We start from the raw sequence: 25,524 nt of genomic DNA on the forward strand, positions 1-25,524 counted from the left end.
CGTACGTCAGCATATTTCAAAAACATGCATGGTAGGTTAATTGAGCACTCTAAATTTTCCCCCGGTAAGATTGCGAGGGTAAATGTTTGTTTGTCTGTGCGTACTCTGCGATTGGCTGGCAACCAATTCAGGGTGCAGGGTGCAGGGTGACTCCTGCACGAAGTCAGCTGGGATAGGCTCCAGCACCCCCGCGACCCTCGTGAGGATAAGCGGTTTGGATAATGGATGGATGAATATCAGAATCTGGATATTTATGCCGATATTTTAAAAAAGACAATGTGTCCAAATTTTAGGCAGCTTCCTCGATTGCCCCCATTCACTGACGCGTGCGTGCGATGGAGTAGGCGCCTATCCATTCATTCAATTCTAAATATTGTTGTGTACTGTTGTAAAACACAAAATGCCATTTGGGTCTCCAACAATCCATCGATCGCTAGTTTAAAATGCAGAAACGTTTATTGTACGGATAAAAGCTGTGGATCACTTGGACCCATTGCGCCATGTGGTAGATGCTTGTACTTGAGCAGTTGGACATTTCAAATCCACACAGAAAAAACTCCATCAATGTGATGGACATTAATAACTACACGTGTCTAAACTTTTTAAAAAATGATGGAGTGAAATCAATGATATTTTACTTAATTACAATTAATGGTTCATCTGCTTGTTTATGTTACTATACATACTCAAATCACTAGGCTTCGATCCTCCATTCTGCAAGTTTTCCAAGTATTAATGGTTGGGACATTGGGATATACTGCCCAAATCCTGAAATAATAAACAACAAATATTTTGCTGCCCTAATAATTGTATAAAGTACTACATTATTGGTAGTGTGTAAAAAAAAAAGCAAAAAAAAAAGGTTTATGTTCAATTGTTCTAAAGTGTTTCTTTTGATTGAATCGAATGTGTTCTAATTACTATCTTTATTGTATATTTTTAATGAATACAGACAAAATAAATTTAAAGTTCATTTACAAGTACATTTGTGCCCAGTGTAAGTCTAGCGCAAAGGGCGGTCTAACTGTACGCATGGGTGGAGTTCCCTTCTTTTGGTATTTTCACAAACGAACGCAGTGAGAAATGGGCAGTTTGCGCCATTGTAGAGGTGAACACAGCCGACTAGCTTTGGGTCCAAAGGAAGCAGTTCCTCTCATTCTCTTTAAATTCAACGAGTGAGAGGCGCACAGTCATTGACATTGCAGAAGCAGAAACTGGAGTCCGTGCAGAAGATCAAAGCATGCAAAGCAGCAGCAAGCGGACCTCCGATTGCTCGTGTCCATGTGTGACCCCCACTCCATACCCCCATAACTGTGCCGTGCCACAGGGTGAGTGACTTTAAAAGATGATATTAATAACAAGAATGCATTCAATGAATTGATTTCTACAATGATTCAGAGGATTCAATGCACACTTCTGTCATATTTATGAATGAGATATGATGATATCCACCGCACATGATCGCGGAGCACAGAGTCTGTCGACCTGCACCTCGATCAAATTGACCAAAACCGCATGAAACCCTTTGCGCCACAGCAGGCGTAACGTTTTGTCTACTTTCAGCCACCAAATTGTCAGGTGCAACTGGGGCGAGTAAAAGAAAACACCAACAGTCTGCCGGAATGACCAGTATGGCTACTACTAATGTGTGGTCCTTGGGGGCTGCCTGCTGCCCACGGGCACCATGGTGGTGAAACCTGGTATAGGCGCGCAAGTGTGATAATCTGGAGGAACGTCCGCACCGACGATAAAGCAATCTTAGGTAGTATATGTACTAAGTGATGTGTACTGTCTTTTCAAAGTATTAAAACTGTCAATGTTGTAAATATGACCATATTTACAAAGCAAATAGTTCATGCTTTTCATTAAGACTTCAAAACAATCACCAAGTGAATAATGCTGCAATGAAAGCCTGGCAGAGCAGCTCCAGGATGAAAACACAACATTTGATGATGCCTATGCGGTCCAGACTTCCAAACTATTCTTACTTAGTTCACACGTTCAAAAAAACCCCAAACAAACTCATAGGTCAGACTCAGTGCTGATTCATCTTATTTATATTTTTATAATTTTTTTCAACACCCTTTTAACTTTAGAGCTACATTATTTGCAAAACAGTGCTCCATGTAGATCCTGATATTGTGCCTTTTCCACTGTGTGTTTTGCTTTCATTACACCCTGATGGCTTGTATACACGGGACAGAATGGGAACAAAAGGAGACACGCATCCAATAAACAGCCATGCATGATCGAATGTGCGCATTGCTGCGCCTATGCAGCTCGTGCATCATAACTCCCATCGAATGCGACGTCGCATTACTGAAGCCTTCAGAGAGTAACGGCCTGTTTATTGTTACACTATTTCACTTGACAAATCCATGGAGGCAATGCGAGTGTGAAATGGGATCACGGGCATCAGCCTCTGCAGTCATATTCCTTCCCATGCACCTTGAGGTTTGGTTCAAGCAAAGGAACAAACATACACATAGCCAAAAAGCAACCGACGTAAACAGCACACTGCTATGAAGGCATTTCAGAATCTTTCAAACACTTCAATACCTCAGCAAGTACATGTCAGTTTGTCTCGCACTAATCTGCTCAGCACTATCTGGGTCATGCGAAAACAGAATAGCAGGATCACATGTATGCGACTCTGCTCGATTATGAAAAAAATATTAATCACAATTATTTGGGTAATAATTGAAATCACAATTGTTCGAATGATCATTTATTTTTGGTTACAAAACAATAATTTTTTTAATTTAAAAAATATAAAGACAAATAATTGTAAGTTCATTTTGGACCAAATACAATTTATAAAATTTGGTTTTATAAAATAAAAAAAGGTGCAAATGTATAAAATGAAGTATGATTTCCTTGTGTAAATAAACATGCATTGGATATAAATGCACATTAAAAATCTTTTTTTTACAATTATGCCAATTTTGTAATCGTGGAGTGTAATAATTGTAATGTAATTGAATTTCGACTAATTGCACAGCCCTAACTGAACCTGCTTTTTCCAAACCACAGTCTCCTCCTCGCTGAGCCAACTAGCAGCCATGCCTCTGCCCTCTTTTTTTGTCTTCTTTTTTGACCTACTTTTGACCTACTTCTACATAAACATTTGTGATACAGTGCTACATTGGAGTGTCCATTATGTTGCATGATGGGAAGAACAAACTCCATATTTATTCTGATTGACAAGGGCCATCCGATGAAAACAATTGCTTATTTCGTCAGATAAGAAACCTCTTTGTGGTTGTGCTATAACACGTCTCGTGCACGCGCAGTTGATGTGATCTTGAGAAAAGTACCAAACACCCTAAACGTCTCCTTGTGTGCTGGAAAGCTATCCACAGCTCACTAATGGTGTGAGCGAGCTGCTCGCCGGGCGACGCTGCTGAACGGACGGAATCGTGAGCAAACTGCAGTCTGTAACTGACCCGAGTACAGCAACCTACCAACGATCTCCAACTGGCCCAAACAAGTAGGACTGAATAGCTCGGTTGCATTTGGTCTTGTTGCATTTGGTTTTTCAGACCGTGCTGGCTCCGACCTGTTTTCCATCTGTCCCTGCGGGCAGGACACTGGTCCTCGAGGAACAGGATTGAAGACTCCTGCTTTAGAGGTTCACTGTCGTGATGGGTCAAATGCAGACGTATAATTTCGTGTCGTGTAAAGTATGTATAAACGCCAGTGAAATGATCTTATTCTACAGTCACATTAAATGGAATGTAATTGAGGTACTTGATGTTAGGATTTACGATTCTATGCCCACAAATGTGAGGGTACGGAATTGGGTCATTAAATTTAGCCAAATAAAGACATTGACGCTGGTAAGCTAGAGTTACTGTAAAGATGTTTTAGAGATTTCAACTGAGCCAAGTTCCTATTCCCGTACACAACATATATTTTCAAACACGTCTATGAGCTCATGAAGAAAAATCTCAGGCCAGCCTCACACTTTCCAAACAAGCAGAATGTTTTTTGTTTTTTATGGAAGCGGAAGTCAACCCAAACATATTTTTTTCAAGAATATGTCCCCATCAGGGCGGCACGTTGGTCGACTGGTTAGCACGTCCGCCTCACAGTTCTGAGGTCGTGGGTTCGATCCCAGCTCCGGTCTCCCTGTGTGGAGTTTGCATGTTCTCCCCGTGCCTGCGTGGGTTTTCTCCGGGTACTCCGGTTTCCTCCCACATTACAAAAACATGCATGGTGAGTTGGTTGGACTCTCTAAATTGCCCCTAGGTGTGATTGTGAGTGCGGATGTTTGTCTTTGTGTGCCCTGCGATTGGCTGGCAACCAATTCAGGGTGTCCCCCGCCTGCTGCCCGAAGACAGCTGGGATAGGCTCCAGCACGCCCCCCGACCCTTGTGAGGATAAGCGGTATAGATAATGGATGGATGGACGTTCCCATCAGGCCCACTAGTTGAAACACGGCATTCTGATTAATTTTGCGTTTGTGAAATATAAGTTATGCAACAAAATGCACTTGTTTTTAGCCATCTCTGGGAGCGGCCACTTTGTCACCTCTGTGGACTGAAAATGACATCACAACTGCTCACAACGACCAATTACGGCTGACCTGTTCTCTGAATCTGAGCCGTGATTGGTCGTTGTGAGCAGTTGTGATGTCATTTTCAGTCAACAAGAAGACAAAATGGCCGACCCCAGAGATAGCTAAAAACGAGTGGATTAACACTTATTCCACAAATGCAATATTTATCAGAATGCCTTGTTTCAACTAGTGGGCTTGCATAGAACCTATTATTGAAAAAAAAATGTTTGCGTTGACTTTCCATTTAAGGATGGAAAATTTGGGCCTTTGGCCAATCTCTGATCCTCCTTATCTCTTCTCTTCGCCCCTGCAACCATCTCTTATCACCTTCTGGACAGTCATTAAGTGGAATTACACCTTATCAAATGCTAAACCGACGTCATTAGCACCAATTGATTTTGAGCAATTTGTCTGCTAGGAGATGACCACTGGAGAGGGCCGATTCCATCCAGTGTGGTGGCACCCAACGAATGCTTTCTTGTTGCAAGCCCTTTGCCGCTGCAGACTGAAGCGCAAATTGAGGTCACACTGGTGAGCAGAAGTCATGTGCTTCAAATTAATGCAACAGTATCAAAATTGTCCAGCAATAAGTACAATCCATCAAATGTGAATCCTGTATGTATGGTTTGCATTGATTGGGACTAAAAACTGATTCAAATGCAACATTTCTTTTGACTCGAGGTCGTAAGCCACTTCGCTTTCACTATCAAAAGGATGAATTTCGATAAATTGGAGGTTGGTAAGCTGTTTAATTTCATCCCATCTATCTCTCTGTAGTTTGAATGAGAGACGAAATACAGTTGGAAGGCGGACAATAGCCTACCAACCACAGCTAATCTCTTCCGCTCTCTTTCCTCCATCCCTCGCCGAGTCCTGCACACTCTAACGTTTAACAGCATCCTTGAGCCTCAGCACTTCTGTTTCCGTGGCAACTAGCATGCACGGAAATGCATGATGACAAAACACACAATGCGGGCGCACACACACAACCAGATAAAAATGGTCCATACTTAGCTATGCCTAACTTTCACATGTCAATATGCTGTAACACTGCAGTGGAAGCACAAAAGGTGACACTTCAGAGTTGGACGGGACCAACTGCTCAAGAGCTCCTTAGCTAATTGAATAATTTCCAAAAGACAGCTCAGATTCAGAACAAGAGAACACTAAGTAAATTAAAATGCAAATTAATGTTCAATCATGTGATGCACGATCTTGAATTATGTCTATTTCTAAACAAAACAAAAAAAAGCGCCTCTGAAACGTCCATTGTAATCTCAAGTTAACTCGTATCCATATGCCACTCACGGTTTGCTTTGTTGCTAAATGCTTCTAAGTGTTTACCAACTCCACAAATAGATTCCACATGGTCAAAAAGCTCTTGGCAAAGCAATGCTGCATTTGGCGCTTGTTTAAACATTCACTCAAGTGCCACAAGCCCCTGACAGCCAAGGGACTTCGGGAGGCACGTTGCCCTGTTAAACAAGTGGATGTCATGCATGTGAGCAAGAGGCAAGACACTATTCTGTCAACACAATTACATGTGAGCTACACAGTCCCACACAGACTGCATTCTGTAGGCTTGAAAACGGTCAAGGCACATATACACAGTCATTTTGCCATCGTTACAAATTAATTGGACAGGCAGTCAATGTTTTGATTTACATGGAGAATGCGCCCATGAAGGGCTTCAAAAACTGGGCCTCAACAGTCCTTACGTGGCACAAAGTCCGTGAAGGAAGCAATTCGGATACATCGTACTTTTATTTGTATTCTTCACCGAATTCATCTTTTTTGTTTTGTCTGTTAAATCCAATCCAAACAGTTGAAAACACTGCACCATTCTTTATTTCCACTAAGGCTATCGCTATTGAATATTTTTTAGAATTGACTCGATTGATTATTCCATCCATTAAATGAATAATCTGATACAATTTTATTTTGCATTTAAGTTTATTATAATGTTCCCCCCCACCTCCCCCATTTACTGTTTATTTAGTGACAAAAGAAAAAAGAAAATAAACGCCTACGCAACGATTAAGTAAAAGCAGATGTTTGCAAATATCTTATTTTGACCTAACCCTGATTTACGGAGGTGTAGCTTTGGGATTTTGGTTGAAAGATGTCGAAGCGGCCACCGTGACTAACACATCATCTTCTGTGTTTTAGCAGCCCATTACACTACATTTGCATGTCCTGACTTGCATAGCAGTTGTCTGATTTGTAAAAGGGCAGGTATGATGGGTTAGCATAACTACCCGGTATCTATAAGTCTCCATGCCAACGGTCTTCTTCCAAAGCTAATCCATCATTTGCATACTAGAGGCAATGAAAGATGCAAACAGAGCCATTATTCTGAGCTGTCCTTGTGTGCTTTTCAAGAACTGGTGCACAAATGTGACAGGGAGCCTCAGAGAGCACAGTGAACAGCAAAAAGGGGCTCTTTTTGATGCTAGTATAACATGCTCTTTAAAAGCACTGAGGGTGGCATGCCTATTAAGTAGTATAATCAGGCCACCTTTTAAATTCAATGCAGCACAATGAACGCTTGTCAAGTATTATAATGGGATTTCAGTCAAGATTTTAAATTCCCATTTGCTGTTGCCCTTTTTATGCTACGTTACCAAATAAACACAGACAATGAAATCATACATAAGTGACAGTAGTTTGAAAATCTGGATGAAAACTTCATTTCAATTCATTGTAAGGCATATTCAATGCATGAAGACCTGAAACTATTGGCAGTTGGGCCAAATTTGGCACAAAACACCATTGCTGCAATGGCAATAAAAATGTTCTTAATTGTTGCAAATATTCAAGGTCATGGCTGGAAATGGAAGAATCGCATGGATATCAAACAAACCTGTTGCCCTGACCACTCACCATTATTGTAATGAACTGTAATAATTAGGTTTGTAACAAAAAACGGAACTGGAAAAACATTTTTGGGGTTTAAAAGGTGCAACTGTGTCAAATCGAACCGAATCAAATCGTTCCACTTTGGATTATTGAGATACATATCGAATCGTCCTTTATAGGAGAGATATATCTTAGACGGAATTGGTACATTTACAGGCCTGACAAATTCATTCAAATGCGTGTAAGAAACAACAAAAAAGTAATTGCATCATACACTATCGAAATGAGCAATACTATATTGAATCGAATCACATTCTCACTGAGTTGAACCGAACCAAATCGTTCCACTTTCGAATTGAACCGTCCTTGAATCGTTTCGCAACTAACATATCAAAACCATCTTTTGTGGAGAGATGCACACCTAGTAATAATCCTTGTAATCATTTTGAACAAAACATATATATGTCCTTACTCAAAGAATGACAAGCAAAATGTAGTTTTTTCTATGTATTTTGGCTTTTTAGACAAACTGTAACAAAGTTGTAGCCAGGGGAAAACTAATGTTTGGACGCTTTTTCAAGACTTTCCAAAACTCTGTTTTTTCATGTAGAGTAGATGAGTATATAATGTAAAAAAAAAAAAAAAAAAAGTAATTCAATTTCAATTTCAAGTAACATACAAGTGATTATTCTAAATGTATAAACTAGATGTATGAGTACATTTGGAAAAGATAATCCTGGATAAAAATGTAGTCTCTCACTATTTTAAGGAACTGGGGCATTGAAAGAGTCGTTGCTTTTTCAAGCTCCTGATCATAGCACTTCCAAGCACTTGAAAACATAGATAGTGCTCTTTGTGTGTGCGTGTGTGTGTGTGTGTGTGGGGCGGGGGGGGTGTTGTGCGTGTGTGTGTAGGCGTATGTAAGTGTGCGTGCGTGCATGCACGTGTTTATTCCTGAGTGGGGAAGATATGTTTGGGTTTTTTTTTTAATTCTGGTATGGAATTAGTAAATAGAGAAAACCTCAAGTAGTAACCAACAAACGTGACAGTTACATCATTCTCCTTGCTAGACTGACATTAAATCCTTCACAAATCAAATCGAATTGGCTGTGAAAGACTCCACATTTACACAGAGCTCACACAAAAAAATCAGGGAGAGATGGATTCGGTAGTCTAGAGGCTGGGATAAAGCTGCATACAGCAAATACAGCAAACGTTACCATGAGGTGGCTCTGTGCCGTGTTGTCTGAACCCTGGTGAGATCTAGAGATGTGCCGCCCACCCACATCTGTAGTGACTCTCAGTTAGAGGATGATGCTAATAGATCATCACTGGATGCTGCCACCTCCATGCTGTCATCATAAAAATCAACAGCATTACACGGGGACTCTTTGCCAGCACTCACTGTGATGACAGTACCTCCATACTCCTCTTGTCTAAAATCTCGCAGTCCTGTTGTATTTTCATCTTAAAAAAAAGATTTGCAAGCATACTGTATGCACCATCCAATTGTTCTCTCATCTTTTATTTATTTATGCAGTCATGGAAGCCAATCATTTCCTTGGGCCATTGACGCTATAAAAGCTATTCACAGCACAGTAGACATTTGTAAAGCTGCCACTGTTTGTCATATACAATGGAATAGATGAAACGCGTTTATTCTAAACTATGCATGAAAGCCCCTCTCCGTTCTTTTGCTTGTTAAGTGAAAATCCCCATCTTATGCATGTGTATAGGTGGGTGCAGCCCCATGTAACATTGTGATTGATAAGAGGCTTACACAGTACAGTGCCTACAAGAGAGTTTGGAAATGACAGTAGTGCTTAATAGATGCCATATGTACAATTTATTGAATTCCACTGCTGGAATCTACTGCCATTTTCGGACGCCTATGTGGAATTGTAAATAAGAGACATTACGTATTTCAACTGTGAGTCGCATTAAATGTGCATCCAATAAACATAATGGGGAAATATGCGACAGTACTCAAAAGACACTCTACAGAATAGAATGGGTGAGGAAAAGTTGATAAATAATCAGATCTTATCTCCGTAAAGGTGAAGTCAAGTAGAAAAAAAAACCCTTTAAAATGATATGGTCTATGCGACCCCACAGGTCTAAACATGGTACTCTCATTTATATTGTGTTTGTGGAACAATACATTTTTATACATTTCAGGGGGCGGCCATTTTGTCACTTCTGTCAACTGAAAATGACATCACAGTTGCTCAGGGCTCAGGTAACGACCAATCACGGATCACCTGTTTTCTGACTATGTGTCAGCCTCCTGCAGCCACCAAAAGCCTATGACTGCGAGCCAGTTTACATCTATTCTCCCACGAAGAAGGAAACTGAAAAGTACTCAATTTGGCAGGACTCCCTCAAGAGCTCCAAAAAAACACTGTGCTTCTACCTGGTTCAAGGGTAGATACATTGTCCTTCAACCAATTCCATTTGGACAGCAAAAGAAAAAAAATGAGCAAGTGGAGCCACCTAAAACCTTCTATTGTGGAGAAATTAGTATTTGTTAATAAAAAAAACTTGCAAAAACATCCATGCCCTGTGTCCTTTTATTGTTTCTGTTTTAATAAAGATGCACTCGTCCAACATAATTACTTTCTGGAAAAAAAAATGATGTCAACTTTGCCCATTACAATTAACACAAACAACCTTCTGTAAATACACTGATTGGTATCATATGATAAATGGGCTGTCACTTGTATAGCGCTTTTCTAGCTTTGGTACTCAAAGCGCTTCACACTGCACCTCATCTGATGGCGCAGCATAGGGAGCAACTGGGCATTCAGTATCTTGCTCAAGGATATTTCGACATGGTCACAATGGCTGGGGATCTAACCTACAACCTCTGGGTTGGCAGACAACCACTCTACCATTGAGCCATGCTGCCCCCAAATATTCATTTTTGCTTTTATTGCTGAAAAATAAGAGTGAGTTAATGTTTCACTAGTGGCAGGTTGCTTTGACTTCACTCTTCCACTCGATGTCCTGTAAGTTACTTTCACTAAAGCACAAAAGCTCCGAATCTGTCCCAGCGCAATTTGGCTGAAAGGGCTCAATGAAAAGAAATTCTAAAGCAAAAAGAACAAGGAAGTAGTGTTTTTAGCCTTATTTGTCACTCAGCGACGACTGGACTAGGAAAAGCAGAGGATGTGTTCAAACTTCCCAACAAAGCAACGCTGCAAAGGCCACATGCTGAGCGCCTGGCTGATGCTAGCAAGCTTGACAGCCTAATCATCAGATGCCACACTGGTGGGAGACTTCAGCCTTTCACAAAAACATAGCTGCTTAAGCCATCACTGCCCTGCGCACTAATTAAAATGCATTATAAACTGCTCTGAGGTTGAAGAAGGCCACAAACCTCCCATCAATCCACGAGTGGGAATATGAAATCCTTTCGAGATTCAAAAGTGGTTGATATTGAAACCAGCTAGTGGTAAGGCTAACCAGGCAGTCTTGGGTGTTCTATCCTTGTGACCACTTTTCTGCATTATTGTTAGGTTTTGGGGAAATTAGGTCTGAGTTCTATTGAGTGCCATGCAAAGGCTTTTTGTACCTCTTTTTTTCTGAAACTAAAAGTAAAAGGTAAAAAACTATATTTGGTGACAGTAATAGAGGTATACTACACCTCTGCTTGATTTATTCATGTGGAAAAATATATTCTAAGTTCATTTGAATACACACAAGGTTGACTTGAATAAACCAATCAAGGGCAAGGCTCGAAATCAGCCCATGTGGCGCCCTAGGCGAGATTTAATATAATGCGAACCTTCATCAACAATTTCAACTTTAATCTCAAGAAGTCCAATTCTTAACATTGCCTTTAATTCAGATGATAACGTAACACAATTTAAAAAGAAAATGGAACATTCAGTTCATGACTTTCATTAGTGGTAAACAACTCATATGAGTGACTTGAGGTTTCGGCATCTAATTTTACTGGACAAACCAAAGTTGACCTTTCTTCCTCACATTTTCCCTCCTGTTTTTTTTTTTTCTTGCCTGTGCTCTGGATAGTAGAGGTGAAACAAATCCCACAGTAATTCGAGTACCTTGATTAAAAGAAAAATGCTCAAAGCATTTTTTCTGCCTCAAGTACCCGCTTATTTACATCTACACTATCAGGAAGAAGTTGTCAAGCCAAATGCAGCAACAATTCTTCACTCTGTGCATGACAGACATGGCGATTTGAAATAGTTTATTTTGAAGTTGTCACGTCTGTCCTTACCTTACCAAATAATATATGGACATCAATGCCTTGGTACGCTTTTATTTTGAAATTGTTCCTGGCACCATGTCGTGGTGTAACGGCTGACTTGACTCATCTTTCAGACTAGTGCCAAACTCATTCATTCATTCATTCATTATCCATACCGCTTATCCTCGCAAGCGTCGCGGGCGTGCTGTCTTCGGGCAGTAGGCGGGGGACACCCTGAATTGGTTGCCAGCCAATCGCAGGGCACACAGAGACAAACATCCGCATTCACAAACACACCTAGGGGCAATTTAGAGTGTCCAATCAACTTACCATGCATGTTTATGGAATGTGGGAGGAAACAGGAGTACCCACGCAGGCACGGGGAGAACATGCAAACTCCACACAGGGAGGCCGGAGCCGGGATCGAACCCACGACCTCTGAACTGTGAGGTGGACTAGCTAACCAGTCGACCACCGTGCCACCTAGGGACAAACTGTTGTTAACGATGTCAACAACACAACATTGTCCTGAAAATTAAATTCAATAGCTAGTTAAAGACTCTAAAACAAACAAGGTAATTACCAGAGCTGAGTTCCCGTCTGCATATAACGGACTTAACTGGTACCACATCACACGCAGGTGTCGCACACCTGATACGCAGCCAGAAAAATAAAAAATAAAAGAGTGTAGTATACCTATCGGTCCCACAGACGCAATGACATGTGCCTAGGGTTGCCAACCATCCCTTGAAAAACGGAATCGTCCCGTATTTAGGTACATCAGTAGGCGTCCCGTATTGAGTTATAAAGGGACGCACTTTGTCGCGTAATGTCGTCAGAGTAAAAAAGAATCTGTAAAATGTCGATGGAATTAATGAACAACAGTTCCCTTTATATGACAATTTACGGTAACGGTCCTAGGCCCTCCTCTGCTCTGTGACCAATGAGGTGACAGCACATTCGTGCATATCAGGATACAGAATCCGCTTATCTTATTGGCCGAGGTGATGTCTCTTGCCAAAGTAGATAGCGGAAGTCAACACAGAAGCATGACAAATTTGTTGTCCACCAGGCAACACCAGAGATAGATATGGTATGTAAAGAATTATTTGTTTTTTAACCCTCCGATCAAGGTTAATATGGGAATGTGCAATGAATGTCAGCATTGTATGGACAAAAACATATGATCATTTTGGGGTGGAATAAACAAGTACAATTGATTGACAAGCACACACAGCGTGGGGATTGGTGAGATGAAAACAATATGGGACATTGCGGTCTGTGGGACCGAGAGGTATAAGGCGCTGTTTTTTTTTAACTCGTGTCTGCTTGTGCTGCGTCTGTGTGTGACAAATTGAATACGTTTTTGACACCGATTGGCTGTCTCTGACGACGATGAGACAGACTGGGTCAGCCTGAAATAATTACGGGATGATGACTGATGGACTGATGTGCCCACCATTGGTATTTGCAACACTGACAAAAACAGAGAGGCCAACCTAATGAAATTCACTTCCAGAACAATTTGTACGAATTTCCGTGTTTGTAATCTTTTGTCAAGAACATGAGAACATTGGCGTGGGACCCCGTTACCACAGAAAACAGGTGAGCCGTGATTGATCGTTACCTGAGCACTGAGCAACTGTCATTTTCAGTCGACACCAAGTGACAAAAAGGACCCCCCCGAGATGGCTAAAAACGGGTGGATTTTGCTGCTTAACTCTTATTCCACAAATGCAATATTAATCAGAATGCCGTGTTTAGACTTGTGGGGGTGCATAGAACATATTATTGGAAAGATTTTTGGGGGTTGAATTCCCTTTAAATATGTTATGGAGATGCCTCTAAGTCAGTAATCATCACCTCTAGGGGGGCGAATAAGCTGCACTTCTGACAAATATCATTCTCATGAAGGGATGACTACATATAAACAAAAGACGGAGAAACCATCCTAATTGCTAAGCTAAAATTTACACGTAAATGTGAAAAACAGAATTAAGTGCTTGGGTGATTGAGCTCACTTTTAACAGAAGTCTTGGTGCAGCCGAGCATATCTAAAAGCAAAGTAGCGGTCAATTTATTAAGTGTCTGGGGAGAAAATGTGACAGGACCAGAACAGGATATGAATTACGCTACATTATGGCGAACGTAAGTTGGGAGTTGTGCCCTATAAGGTTAAAACATTGATAAAATATACTGAATGTCAGTAAAGTTATTTGTTTGTTTTCACAATACAGTCCTGAGTTTTTATTTCTGCTTTTTAGATTTACACAATAAATGTCCTCAAAATGACATTACAACAGATCTTATCTCTTTCTTAGCTTTTTTACCACCAATTTTACTTTGCTAAGGGGCCCCACAATAACGAATAATAAATAATAATAAATGTGTGATTTTTTAGATACAGTATGTTGAGAAATAATAACTGTTTTTTTACCGGAACCTATCATCCGATTTTCACAATTTATGATGTGTTACACTCAGGTTGAAGTGGCTATTCCAACCCGACTTTGCATTTTGACAGGCAGTCATTTTGGGAAATCTTGTCACTGTGCTAATTGTACATAAGTACAAACAGGTGATTTGTAGTGCCAAATTACTTTTAAGATTTAGAGGAGTGTTGTGATGAATTAATCACAGTGACTAATGCACGCAACATCTTAGCAGAGCTGGGCAGTGCGTCCCAGGAGTTGAACAGTTTGGGCCTCCGGCATGGCCGGACGCCCATTTTTGGGGCGGAGGAAGCCAATCGACACTAAGAATGTACAAAGAATGTACTACATCACAAAGGTGCAGCACAGGAGACACGCAGCCAAAGAAGTTAAAAACAGACACATACACACAGCGTGGTGATTGGTGAAATAAAAAAAAACAATACGTGACAATCTCATTGTGATCTATGGAACCAAAATGTATACAAAATACAGTCAGCTTCCTTTACCGGCCGGAAGGACTTAAAAAAGCAGCAGGCTTGGAGAATTGGAACAGAGATTCGCAGCACACACAAACACAGGCAGGTCATCAGATTGACTAGGGATGTTCAAACATTTTTTTTTTCTGTCAGAGGACCTCCGTCTGTTTTTAATCTGTTAGTAACAATCCCCGTTTTGGATGAAAACCCGCTTCCATTGTTGCTTAGTCAGTTTTCATCATTCACCAGCAAAATGGGCATCTGTCAGTGACGGACTGACGGAATGCTCACCTCTGCCTAAAAGCATGTACCGGTAACCACTGATTAGTTTTTGGTATAGAAAATAAAAATGTTGCAATGTTTTTGTTGTTTGTATCTATATTTTTGTGTGTTTGTTTTACTTCTTTTTTTTTCTTAGGATTGTTAAGTATGTACATGGTGTCTGAATGGGTAAATGAGTAATGGCAGTGATGGGCAAAAATGGGCAAAAAAACTTGGGTGTCATGGGTAGTCGAGGTGTAAAGCCTTATCGCAGCCTCAAAGTTCACGAGTGACAGATTCCTTCCATGTTGAAGTTTTTTTTTATATCAGTTACAATCTCAAGTGGCTTCTGGTGATTAAATTTGCACCGCACAATGACGTCCCTGGTCAGGAGTCACTGTCTCGTACAATTAAGAGAGGCCCTTACTCTGAGCAGTCTCATTAATGTAGAGGGTAGATTCTATCCTTTAACAGACTTATTAATGTGGATGTCCTCCCTGAGTTAGACATTACGATGGGTGAGAAGACAGTAAATTTAATTGACTGTCAGGATGTCCTTGATTCTTCCTCTTGCAAGAATGTGTAGAGGAAGTTGATGGTGTGAAGGGGGAAAATATGTGTTGCAGGCCTATAGGAGCTACGGTCGATAAAATCTCACCAGGGTCGTGGACCATCTCCGGCTGGGAATATTATAATTGATATCATTCTGTATATAGTACTGTGGATATAAAAAGTCGACATACTCCTGTTCAAATGCTAGCTTTTTGTAATGGAAAAAATGAGGAGACCTCACTATAACCTGTAAATATAACTAGAACTCAATAATAAAAGAAATATTCCTGAGAGAGGAAGCAAAAAAAAATAGATCATGTAGCTGTAAAAGTGTGCACACCCTCATAACTGGGGAGGCGACTATGTTAAATGTTAACCAATCACATTTAAACACCTTGAGTAAAAGTCAACACACACCTGCCTATATTTCCAGTACCTTTTATGAATCCTCAAATATAATTATGATGTTCTAGTAGGCTTTTTTTCTGACATCTTTGTAATCACATTTTACAACATAATCCGTGGTCTACAGAGAGCTTCCGCAGCCTCAGAGAACACAGTGAAAACAATCATTATCAAGAGTAGAAAATATGCCACAACAGTGACGTTACCAAGAACTAGACATCCCTCCAACATTGATGAAACGATGAGATGAAAACTGGTCAGAGAGGCTGCCAAGAGGCCAACGTTATAGAAACTGCAGGAATTTGTGGTAAGTACTGGCTAGTTACTACATTTGACTAAAATCTCAAGTTTTGTTCATATGTCTGGGCTATGGGGTAGTGTGGTAAGATGCAAGCTTTAACTTAATATACAAGATACAAAAATGGTACAACTGTGTTAAAGTACACTGGTGGTATGGCAGATCTCCACACACACTTTGTGAGAGGAGGAGCACTAATGTGCCAAGACACCCTGGTTGGGAACCACTGCTGTACATAAATACCTGTATTTGTCATGTTTGGTCAGTCTAGGATGTGCTACTTTCAGCTAACTGCCATGTAACTGAATGTACAGAGCTCCTTTACCATGCATAACTTCCATGCAGCCAGTAGCATATACGGTAATACTTCACCAGAGCACAATGCTAAAATGTATGAATATTCCACACTATTTTCGGTTGCTTGATTGGCTACAGCCCTAAACCTTATTTTCTCCTGCTAACAAGATGACAATGAACAATATAAGCTGCTTGGCGGAGGTAATGGAACATACAATGTTCTACTGTTCATGCATATTCTAGAGCCGTCATACACAAATATGCCCACTTACTGTGCAGGGTGTTACAATTAACAGTACCTAGAGTGCTGTGCTCTGCTTTCTGACCACAAGCAACAGGTGACAGTAATTCACAATGAAACAACTGAATTCTAATGACTGAGAACTATACACATCACATTGCTCAAAGAGATCTCCTGCAGATAATAGTGCTCCAGAGTTGCCCCAAGGGTGTGAGCAGTGCTGTGCAATGGCATCTAATAATGGAATTGTATCAGGGTTAACACTTACCAATTTGATTGTACATTTGATTAAGAAATTCATGGGAGATAATTATGAACACTCATTTTGCTAATCTTCGAGCTCTTTAAGGATTTCCCGTTTAACAATCTTACCATCAGTGGCGGGGAAAAAAATAATCATATAATTACATCTAAAATGAAATTAGATTCCGGCGACAGATGAGGCGCAGCACATTTTAGTATTCAACATTACGGTAGTTAGTGACAGTACACGACTTCAGTTTTGATGCCATAAAATTTCAGATGAATTAATGACTGATGATGGCCCTATTTTTGCCCAACTTTCTGTCACCAAATCGTCAGGTGCGCTGGGAGCGTGGAACAGAAAACGCCATCAGCCCACTGGAACGCCCTGCGAAGCGTAGCACAGTCAACCAAAATCCCAAACTCGTTAAATTAGACTTGCCCTGGCACAAAAATGAAGATGAGGCAGTTATTAAGCCAAGGACACGTGCACCTGTATATATAATAGTGTATATCGTATTGCGAATATCTCATTAGATCCAACAAAATATCTAAGCCCATGTCAAAATACTCACCCACAGTCACTTGCTACTATGTATGCAATTTCAAGTTGTCTTTGTTAACCCCACATTCAGTCTTAAACACATAGCCGGTTCTTGCTATGGGCAAAGTGGGCAGTCGCCCAGGGCGCAATCTATCAGGGGGAAAAAAAAAATACTGTGTGTCGCCGACCATTTCCTCATCAAGTTGTTCACTAAACGCGCCCCTTCACATCACATCAACTTGCTGTTGAGCGAGTAAGCCATCCAGTGTCTCCAAATAGATTGCATTTCATAATCACTCATACAATAAAATAGAGACTTGTAGCTACTTTTAATCAGAGATGGGCACTTGACTCTTTTTTGCCCAGTCCGGGCTACGTCCTCCATCCGCGACCTGGGTACCCTTCTGTCTTCTGTCCTTTTCCGTTGGCCTGACAACCGCCCACCCCCGGCGCTGTCACCCCTTAGGTGACATGGTAGTAAAGAAAAAAACTACTTTGTGTTGCCTCGCAAAAACTTTGCGTTCCCTCGCAAAGATTGTGAGGATATGCAAAGTTTTTTTGCAAGTGAACCCTTTTTTTTTTTTTTTTTTAATTTATGTGCTCCTGGGTCATCTTCCGGGTAATCGAAAGCAACAAAAATGAGCGTTTTCACCCATGGGTGAGTTTAATTGAATTACTCGCTTGAAATACAAAGACATAATCAGTTCTTGATATCAGGCATGGTTTCCAAATAAGCGAAAGACTTCTAAAGTGAGTGCTAAACAAGAGCGGACATCTCTTGACGGCAAGAAGCATTCCAAGTTCTCCTCCATGATTCTTGCCATCTCCAACGTACTGTCGTCTCTCAAACAGCTGCGCATCCGAGGCTAGTCTAGCTACCAAAATGACGCGAAATTACATAAACGCCCATTTAAAAAAAAATTCTGCTTGAGTAGACACGGGACTTAGTGTTAACAGTGCACTGGTGTTGTAAATGCATGGAAAAAATGTTCTCTCGTGATAGCTATCAGACGCATACAGTATAGCCTCTTAAAAAAGGTTATTATACAAAACATTGGTAGAGGCATCAAACACTTTGGAAGTGAGTGTCGCAAAAAGCAGTTTCAAGGATTAAAAACTAATCCTGTTTGCTCATGCATTATTCCCACCAGATAAATCGAGGCAAAGTCATTAGATGCCACTGACGTATTACTGCAATACATTTAAGTTATTGAAAACTGCCCCTTTTATGTGTTTGTGTGTTGGTGACGCACTTATGTTTATTTTGGACAAATTGTAGACAAACATTTTGGCATAGTGTATTATGTTCATAATCATGATAAAGCTTTTGTGTTCGGACAGAAGTATTGGCTGTACCATGTACCATGGGAGAGATTAGGCTTGTGCACTCCAACATTCACATACTAGAACAGAAAACTTGCAAACATGCAACAAATGTGGAATAGCTCAAACCCATGATTGATCAATAAATAATTAGGAGGTGTCTTTTAGTATGTTGGTCAATGCATTGTGCAGTTTATGCTTCATAGATACATTAAGAAAGACTTACCTGAACCTCTCTTTGACACCACTCTCAGGCAATGGACCACAATTGCATGAAGTAGGACCAGAAAAGGTTTGGATGCTTTCATTTTTCCCCCCCGTCCTGAAGGAATACGGAAGAAAGAGTTATTATGTTGTACATCCTCGCTAAGGTGCCAGTGGAACCAGCAATGATTAATGGCTACGCCATACATAAAGGCAGAAAGACAACAATTGTAGTGAATACTTCAATGCCACAAAGTGAGTGGGTCACGTGACCTACAGATACGAGACGGCAGGCAAGTCATAAAATTAGACAGTTTTGAATTTTGGGGCTACAAACTCTGCTTTTGAGGACAGAATAAACGCTCAACCACATGCTCTACGAGGGCATTCCAGTTCTTATTTCGGACAAATGACAAAGATGCTTTACAACGTTTTCACAAAGCTGCGTTAGAAAGCCTTTAAGAAGAACTCTGAAAGGCCACAATAGCCCCTGAGACCTTTGGAGGCATGCGAAACTGGCCAGCAGCCAAATACGGCGACAAGCCTGCGTTCTCCTTTTCAAAAGGCCTTTTGTCGTCAGTGTCTTGCTAGCTGCAACTAACCCTACCTCCGCTCCGAAAAGCTAACACCGTACCACTCTGAAATCGTCTTTTTAATTAGTTCTGGGTTTGGAGTAAATCTGCAACATTAGCACAAAATCTGACGTTTCTTTCTTTGGACGGAAGATAGAACAAATTACTTAATCACGAGAACTGCTTGACATTAGTATCCCATCAGCATGCACTGCAGATCAAAGATGATTTTGCAATACATGGAAATACATTTCTTTCTTTAGCACAGTAGAAGACACCAAAAAGGCAGCCATGTTACTGTATACAGTGTATGAATATACAGAGTGAGCAAATTGAGCTTGACGCATGAAAGGAGACTCAAAGTATCAAATGTGGAGTGTGCACAGCCCAGAGAGGTAGGAGAGATGAGTTGCCATCACCAGGAGAGTCAGCCAGTGTAAGCCGTGCAAGAGGAGTACGACAGCTGGCGGGAAACGGCCGCCCGAGCTCTGGCAAGACTGTAGCAGACTGAACACACTCATACTGCACCACATCATCTACTTTGTGAGCGGCCAGGCATTAATGAATTCGGGATGTTCCGAGACAATTTCACATTGATTGCAGTCGTGAATACTTCTGATTAATCTACTGCACTGCAGCTTGAAAGAACAGTCTGCATCTACTTTGGAACCTTGACAAAGCAAATCGTCATAAAACATGTTAAAAAATTGGACAACAAATTGGCAACTGCACCGCATTTCACAAGCACGGGGTGTCCTGAACAAGAAATGTGTCGGATGAGTTCACTTGAGGTTAATTAAAAATTAGTCAACTCATAGTTACGAACCAAAAATGTCCCTCTCATCTTGCACTGTTGGCACTCTGTGATAAGATAAGATAAGAAGTGTTTTTCCCATTGAGCCGCCGCATCGTGCCTGAAATCTCCCAAAGTGTGCGGGGTTCGGCAGCTACTTTTCATGAGTTGCTGATACTCAGCCACTGATTTTCAAATTTTCTATCATAGGACAGCCAATCAAAATGCACATAATGCACATACAAAATCACATAAGCTTTCACACGCGGTAAACACCAGGTTTTAAAAGGAACTCCGACTCTAATGACATGTTTGCTGTATGTGATTTATTCAGTTGTTAGTAATACAACTATAAGACCATTTTTGAAAATAATTTTCAGTTTAATACATTTTGTGGAAACTGTTTGCATATACGTCTCCATGTTTTTGTGTGCGCAATGCATTCTGGGATGATGACATGTTGCTGCCCTCTGCCGAGCAAAGCAAAACAACTGCTACTAGCATCAGCCAATAGGATGTCAAAATGCACTGTGTGGCTTTTGAATGTAATTTTCAATCAACGGGGAACAAAGAAAGCAAGGTAAGCCTCCAAAGGTTTCCTAAAGAGAGAAGTTAATAAAACACTGGATGCTGTTGGAAGAGTCCACCTGCTCAAAGACCCGCAGCTGCACTCTCGTCTCACGAGAGAGCTCACGGTGTCGGCTATAAACAACGGTTAAAACCAAATGCAGTGCCAACCATATTTCCTCACAAGGAGCCTAAACGCCCACGAGTGACGATTGAAAACTGTAGTAAAAGACGTGATGCACTTTGTTTTATAACACAGGGAAACATTTTTTTTTAAATCTCGACCAAATGGTATAAAATAAAATTTATTATTCAAAAACATAGGCTGACTGTTGTGGGAAATACTGTACAGTTCTGTAGCATATGGCCGCAGGCCTATGCCGTACTGCTACACAATGTTACAACAGTGTCGCAAAGTATCAGTTAACCCATTAAAGCCTAAAGCTTCTGGCTCAACAGCTTCCCAAAGCCTAAGGTCGTCTTTGGAATTACCCTTGAAAACCTGAAGTTTTCCCAGAAATTCAACACCTACAAAATAATTCATCTCAGCCCCTGTAGCAGACAGAAACATGATTCCAAAAGATTTTGAGACATTAGACATGTGGCTTGTACACAGGCCCGACCGAGTTTATTCATCTTGACTGTTTCAATTGAAGAGGTAAAAATAAAATGTCAGTGAAAGAGAAGCACTATTTTTAATGTAAAAAATCAAGTGGTAATTACCATCCTTTATTCTGTTACAGTCAATATTGTCATTGTCTACAACAATATATCTTAACCATATGTCACGTTTTACTGGTTCTACTGGTTCAAAGTCCACGAGCGTGTCGTCTATATCACTGCCATTACTCATTTCAGAGCTCCCGCGATCGACGGGCGACTGCCATTACAACTCGCAAGAATTCCGGAACATCCTCTGCGGGTTTACGACACCGTCATGTGTATATCCTGATGCATTTTATTGGTTGAGAGACCGATAATTAAATAATAAAAATATGATGGCGTGTACGCTCCAGGGGCGGAGCCAGAACGTGGCTAATGGGTGGGCCTGGAAAAATCAGGGTGGGCCTGAATATTTCTCTCATTGAGCACAATCCTCTTACACAATCCCGACACATCGTATATTCAAATAAAATGATCAACTGAATATGAAGTTCAAATCTTCCTTAGACAACCACAATTATGCCATTCTTAATATTCAATAAAATAAAAAACACAAATTCAAAAATAATTTAATAATTTAACTAAAATTTAAAATTATATATTTTTTTCACTGTGCACTCCCAGGCCCGCCCATGGCTCCGCCCCTGGTACGCTCTCTCGGCTTTCAGGGTAGAAAGACGCAATAGCACCCTAGTGGTAGAAACACGGTTATGCGCTCCCGTCCTTAATAGGTTAAGTGAAAGCGTACACCTGTTAAGGAAGTTGCAATAAAGACCGTTTGGCAAACAAGACAAGTCGTCGCACTCACATCTCGGACACAAGTACAAGTTTAATCGTGCTTTGGCAAGAATACAACCAGCATGAATCATTTGTTTTGAAATAATGAGTTCCTCTGCTGTTTCCTGTGTCCAAGATAACACAGAGCCATATTAACAACCGTGGCTACTGAGGGAGTGCCCAGAAAACCCCCGCCCAGCAACAGTGTGGAAGAATGACACAAGCCATTTGAAATTACAGTATGACTCTAATTAAATATAATTAGTTTTTATTTGAAATGGTAGAGAGGAAGATTCCAATGTGCAGTGTGTGGTTAAGTGCCAAATGAGCTTTGCCTTGCATCGCACTTTTCCACCTACAAGGTACTCAAAGCACTTCACACGGACTTCTCATTCACCTATGACGCAGCATCAGGAGCAACTGGAGGTCCAGTATCTTTGGAGACAACCACTCTACCACTGAGCCATGCCGCCCCAAGCAAAAAGTGCATGATAGGATCACAACTCAAAATGCCATCACGTTATGCACAAAACGGAAGATTTTCTTTCATGAAAACATGGTGAACTAAAACAATCAAAGGCATACACCTGTACTGAAACAAAGCACTTAGTTTTATGTTGCACTTCATTAAAATTTGTGAAACGCACATAATTTCAACCTCCTGTTCCTAAAAAATAATCACATAATAGGCTGTGTTTTGATAAGACTCAAAATGCAAACTCCCATGCTTGTTTAGTTTGAAGGAGTACCCACTACCCAGCATGCCTTGAGGGGCTTTTTTCATTTTGAAAACAGTTATTCATAATTATGGGATTGTTGTTAGTTTATTCTTTCCCAAAGTAATAGTATTCATTATTTGCATTCACCCACCGAGTTATTCATTAATTTTCATTAACTGTTAATTTTAATTTTGCACTGTATGTTTGTAATGTATGATGTGTAACAAATATGCTGCACACGGACCACATATCCCTCCCCTGGATATAAGAGACAGCCAGGACTGCCACATAGTCTACTCCAGTCTCACTTCAAGACAATTGAATCACCAGGAAATCCCTGCCATTTGACAAAGACATGCTAGCAATCAGAATTAAACAAACTCCTGATAAGGAGAGACTTTTCGTCACTTGTGGAACTTCTCTAGACAATGTGTTGTGGATTTGAATATCCTTGAAACAGACTTTCTTGAGCCCTCACCAGTGTGAAGTCGGAGGAATCCGCATTCACTCAGCAGGAGGCCAAACCCCGATGAACATGACAGTGCTGGACCATGACTGACCCCAAGAGGTCAATATGGGAACTGCAGCTTTAAACTCTCTATGCATTTTGGTGAATATTGTTATCTTGAAATGAAACATATTCAAATGTATGTTTGTGTCTTGTTTACCGTGCCTATCCTGCTAACTTTGCATTGATGAATCTGCTTCTCTATGGTAATAATCATTTTCCTGATCAGGTTTTTGATATAACAGTAGTAACAGTAACTTTGTCGCCTAAACTTCGGACACATTCAAAATGAGATGTTTCCAGCTGAAGCATGAAAATTGATGCAAGTTATAAATTGTGAAATGCACAAAGGTTTTAAAAAGTTCAATTCAAATCTAACTTTAGTGCCACGAATTGTGTCTCACCTGAAACTCGAGCTGAGGGGCGGACACTTCGCACTCTACTTGCTGGAATAGATAAAAAAGGCCTCACCTTTTTGTCTCTTTCTCTCAACAGCTCACTCACTCAGCGCTCTCTTTCACTCCCTTCAAGATCTATTTGGATATTTGATTGTGCTCCCATCCGTGCCAAGTCTGCCCGGAAACCTGCGTTCTCAATCTCCACCACCACACATATGTGGCAGGCAAGCCGAAATCCGGTTCTGGGAGCAAAAGCAACACGCCGGCTTTGGCCCTTGGCTTGAAGGCCAGCAGAATCATCCCCGGGTGATCCTGGCGATTCTCTGAGACGGCACTGGTCCGAGGCCCACGAGAACCCAACCAAGCTTTTGGTCCTGCTTCCAGCTGCCTCCTTTTTTCTTTTTCCTTTCCCTTTTTTTCCCCATCTGCAAATGAGTGAAGGTCCTTCACCTTCATTGTAGTCATCCTTACACCTTCTCATGCTCATTTATGAGACGTCCCATCTTTCCCTTACCTCCCACTTATTTTTGATTTGATTTGATTTTTTTCTTTACATTCATTTAGGCTTGCCATATCGTAATATTTCTCGTATGTTTCACTAGTTGTAGTTAATAAACATTGTCCGTATACAGAAGTTAAGTGTGAATTGTGTGTGTTTGGGTCAAACTATTAACCTCTATTTTGGTAAAAGAACTCAGGTCTCATTTTATTGTAGCATCTTCATATTTCAGTTAACAAGGTTTTTCATCAAAATCCCCTAGGGATAACTAAGAATAATGTTTAAACAGTTATCACACATTTGCTGAATATGCTAAATGTGTTTGAGTTATTTTGTTTACTATATATACTTGTATTGTAAACTAAATATAAGAATGATGTTATATTTGCTTGCAATGAAGAATTTGCTTCTGCTTTCATATCTATATTTATTATAACCATCCGAGGAGAAAGTGTGAAGACGAAGCAAGAAGGAAAAGCAAGGAGGAAGACCCAAAGTTGTTAATATGACTGAAGGTTTTTGCAGTGTAATGATTTGACACATGTACACCGTAATCTCTTTCCCACACACATAGAAAACCAAGTTCTCGTATCTCCAACAGCTTGCATGAAAACAGTAATTTCTCACCCACAAAGTTAATAAAAAGAGAGGGAACGGAGAAATAGGTTTAGAACGCAGAAACAATGCAGAAGGAACGCAGAAGGAACATAGAGCGTTCTCCTCACGAGGACAGCGGGAAGCAGAAATCGTGCTATCGCTCCGTTCTCCTCCCGAGCTAGTAACAAAGAATTGAGTGTCTTTCCTCTTCATTTGTGTTGTGTTATAAAAATGTCAAATTGATGAACCTGACAATAACCTAAATATTTGATGTGGCGCCACTAGAGGCAAGCAGGAGCAATGCAGGCATTGCTCCCCGTCGCTATTAACTATTTACACACTTACTACTGACCCCCAGTTTCACTACAGATGACTATATATATATATATATATATATATATAATTCACTTCTCTGCTTCAATTTTAAATCTGTCATCTGGGGCAGTTTGTCAGATGGGCATAAGATAGAGAATTTAAAGCTTTAGCCCATCCACTCAAGATGACGTTCTTATTACA

General features: G+C 40.6%; 1 protein-coding gene across 2 annotated transcripts in view; it reads right to left on the reverse strand.

Moving 5' to 3' along the window:
• LOC147152569 (interleukin-1 receptor accessory protein-like 1) overlaps positions 1-25,524 on the reverse strand; it is a 217,925-nt gene that overhangs the window by 173,415 nt on the left and 18,986 nt on the right. For both annotated transcript variants that reach the window (XM_086048551.1, XM_086048550.1), the window contains one exon: positions 18,938-19,033. In XM_086048551.1, coding sequence (XP_085904677.1) covers positions 18,938-19,019 — 82 coding nt within the window. In that variant the 5' untranslated portion in view covers positions 19,020-19,033. The remainder of the gene's footprint in view (positions 1-18,937; positions 19,034-25,524) is intronic.

Source organism: Filicampus tigris, chromosome 1 (assembly GCF_054856515.1).
Source record: "Filicampus tigris isolate MCC_2025a chromosome 1, RoL_Ftig_1.0, whole genome shotgun sequence".
NCBI lineage: Eukaryota > Metazoa > Chordata > Actinopteri > Syngnathiformes > Syngnathidae > Filicampus > Filicampus tigris.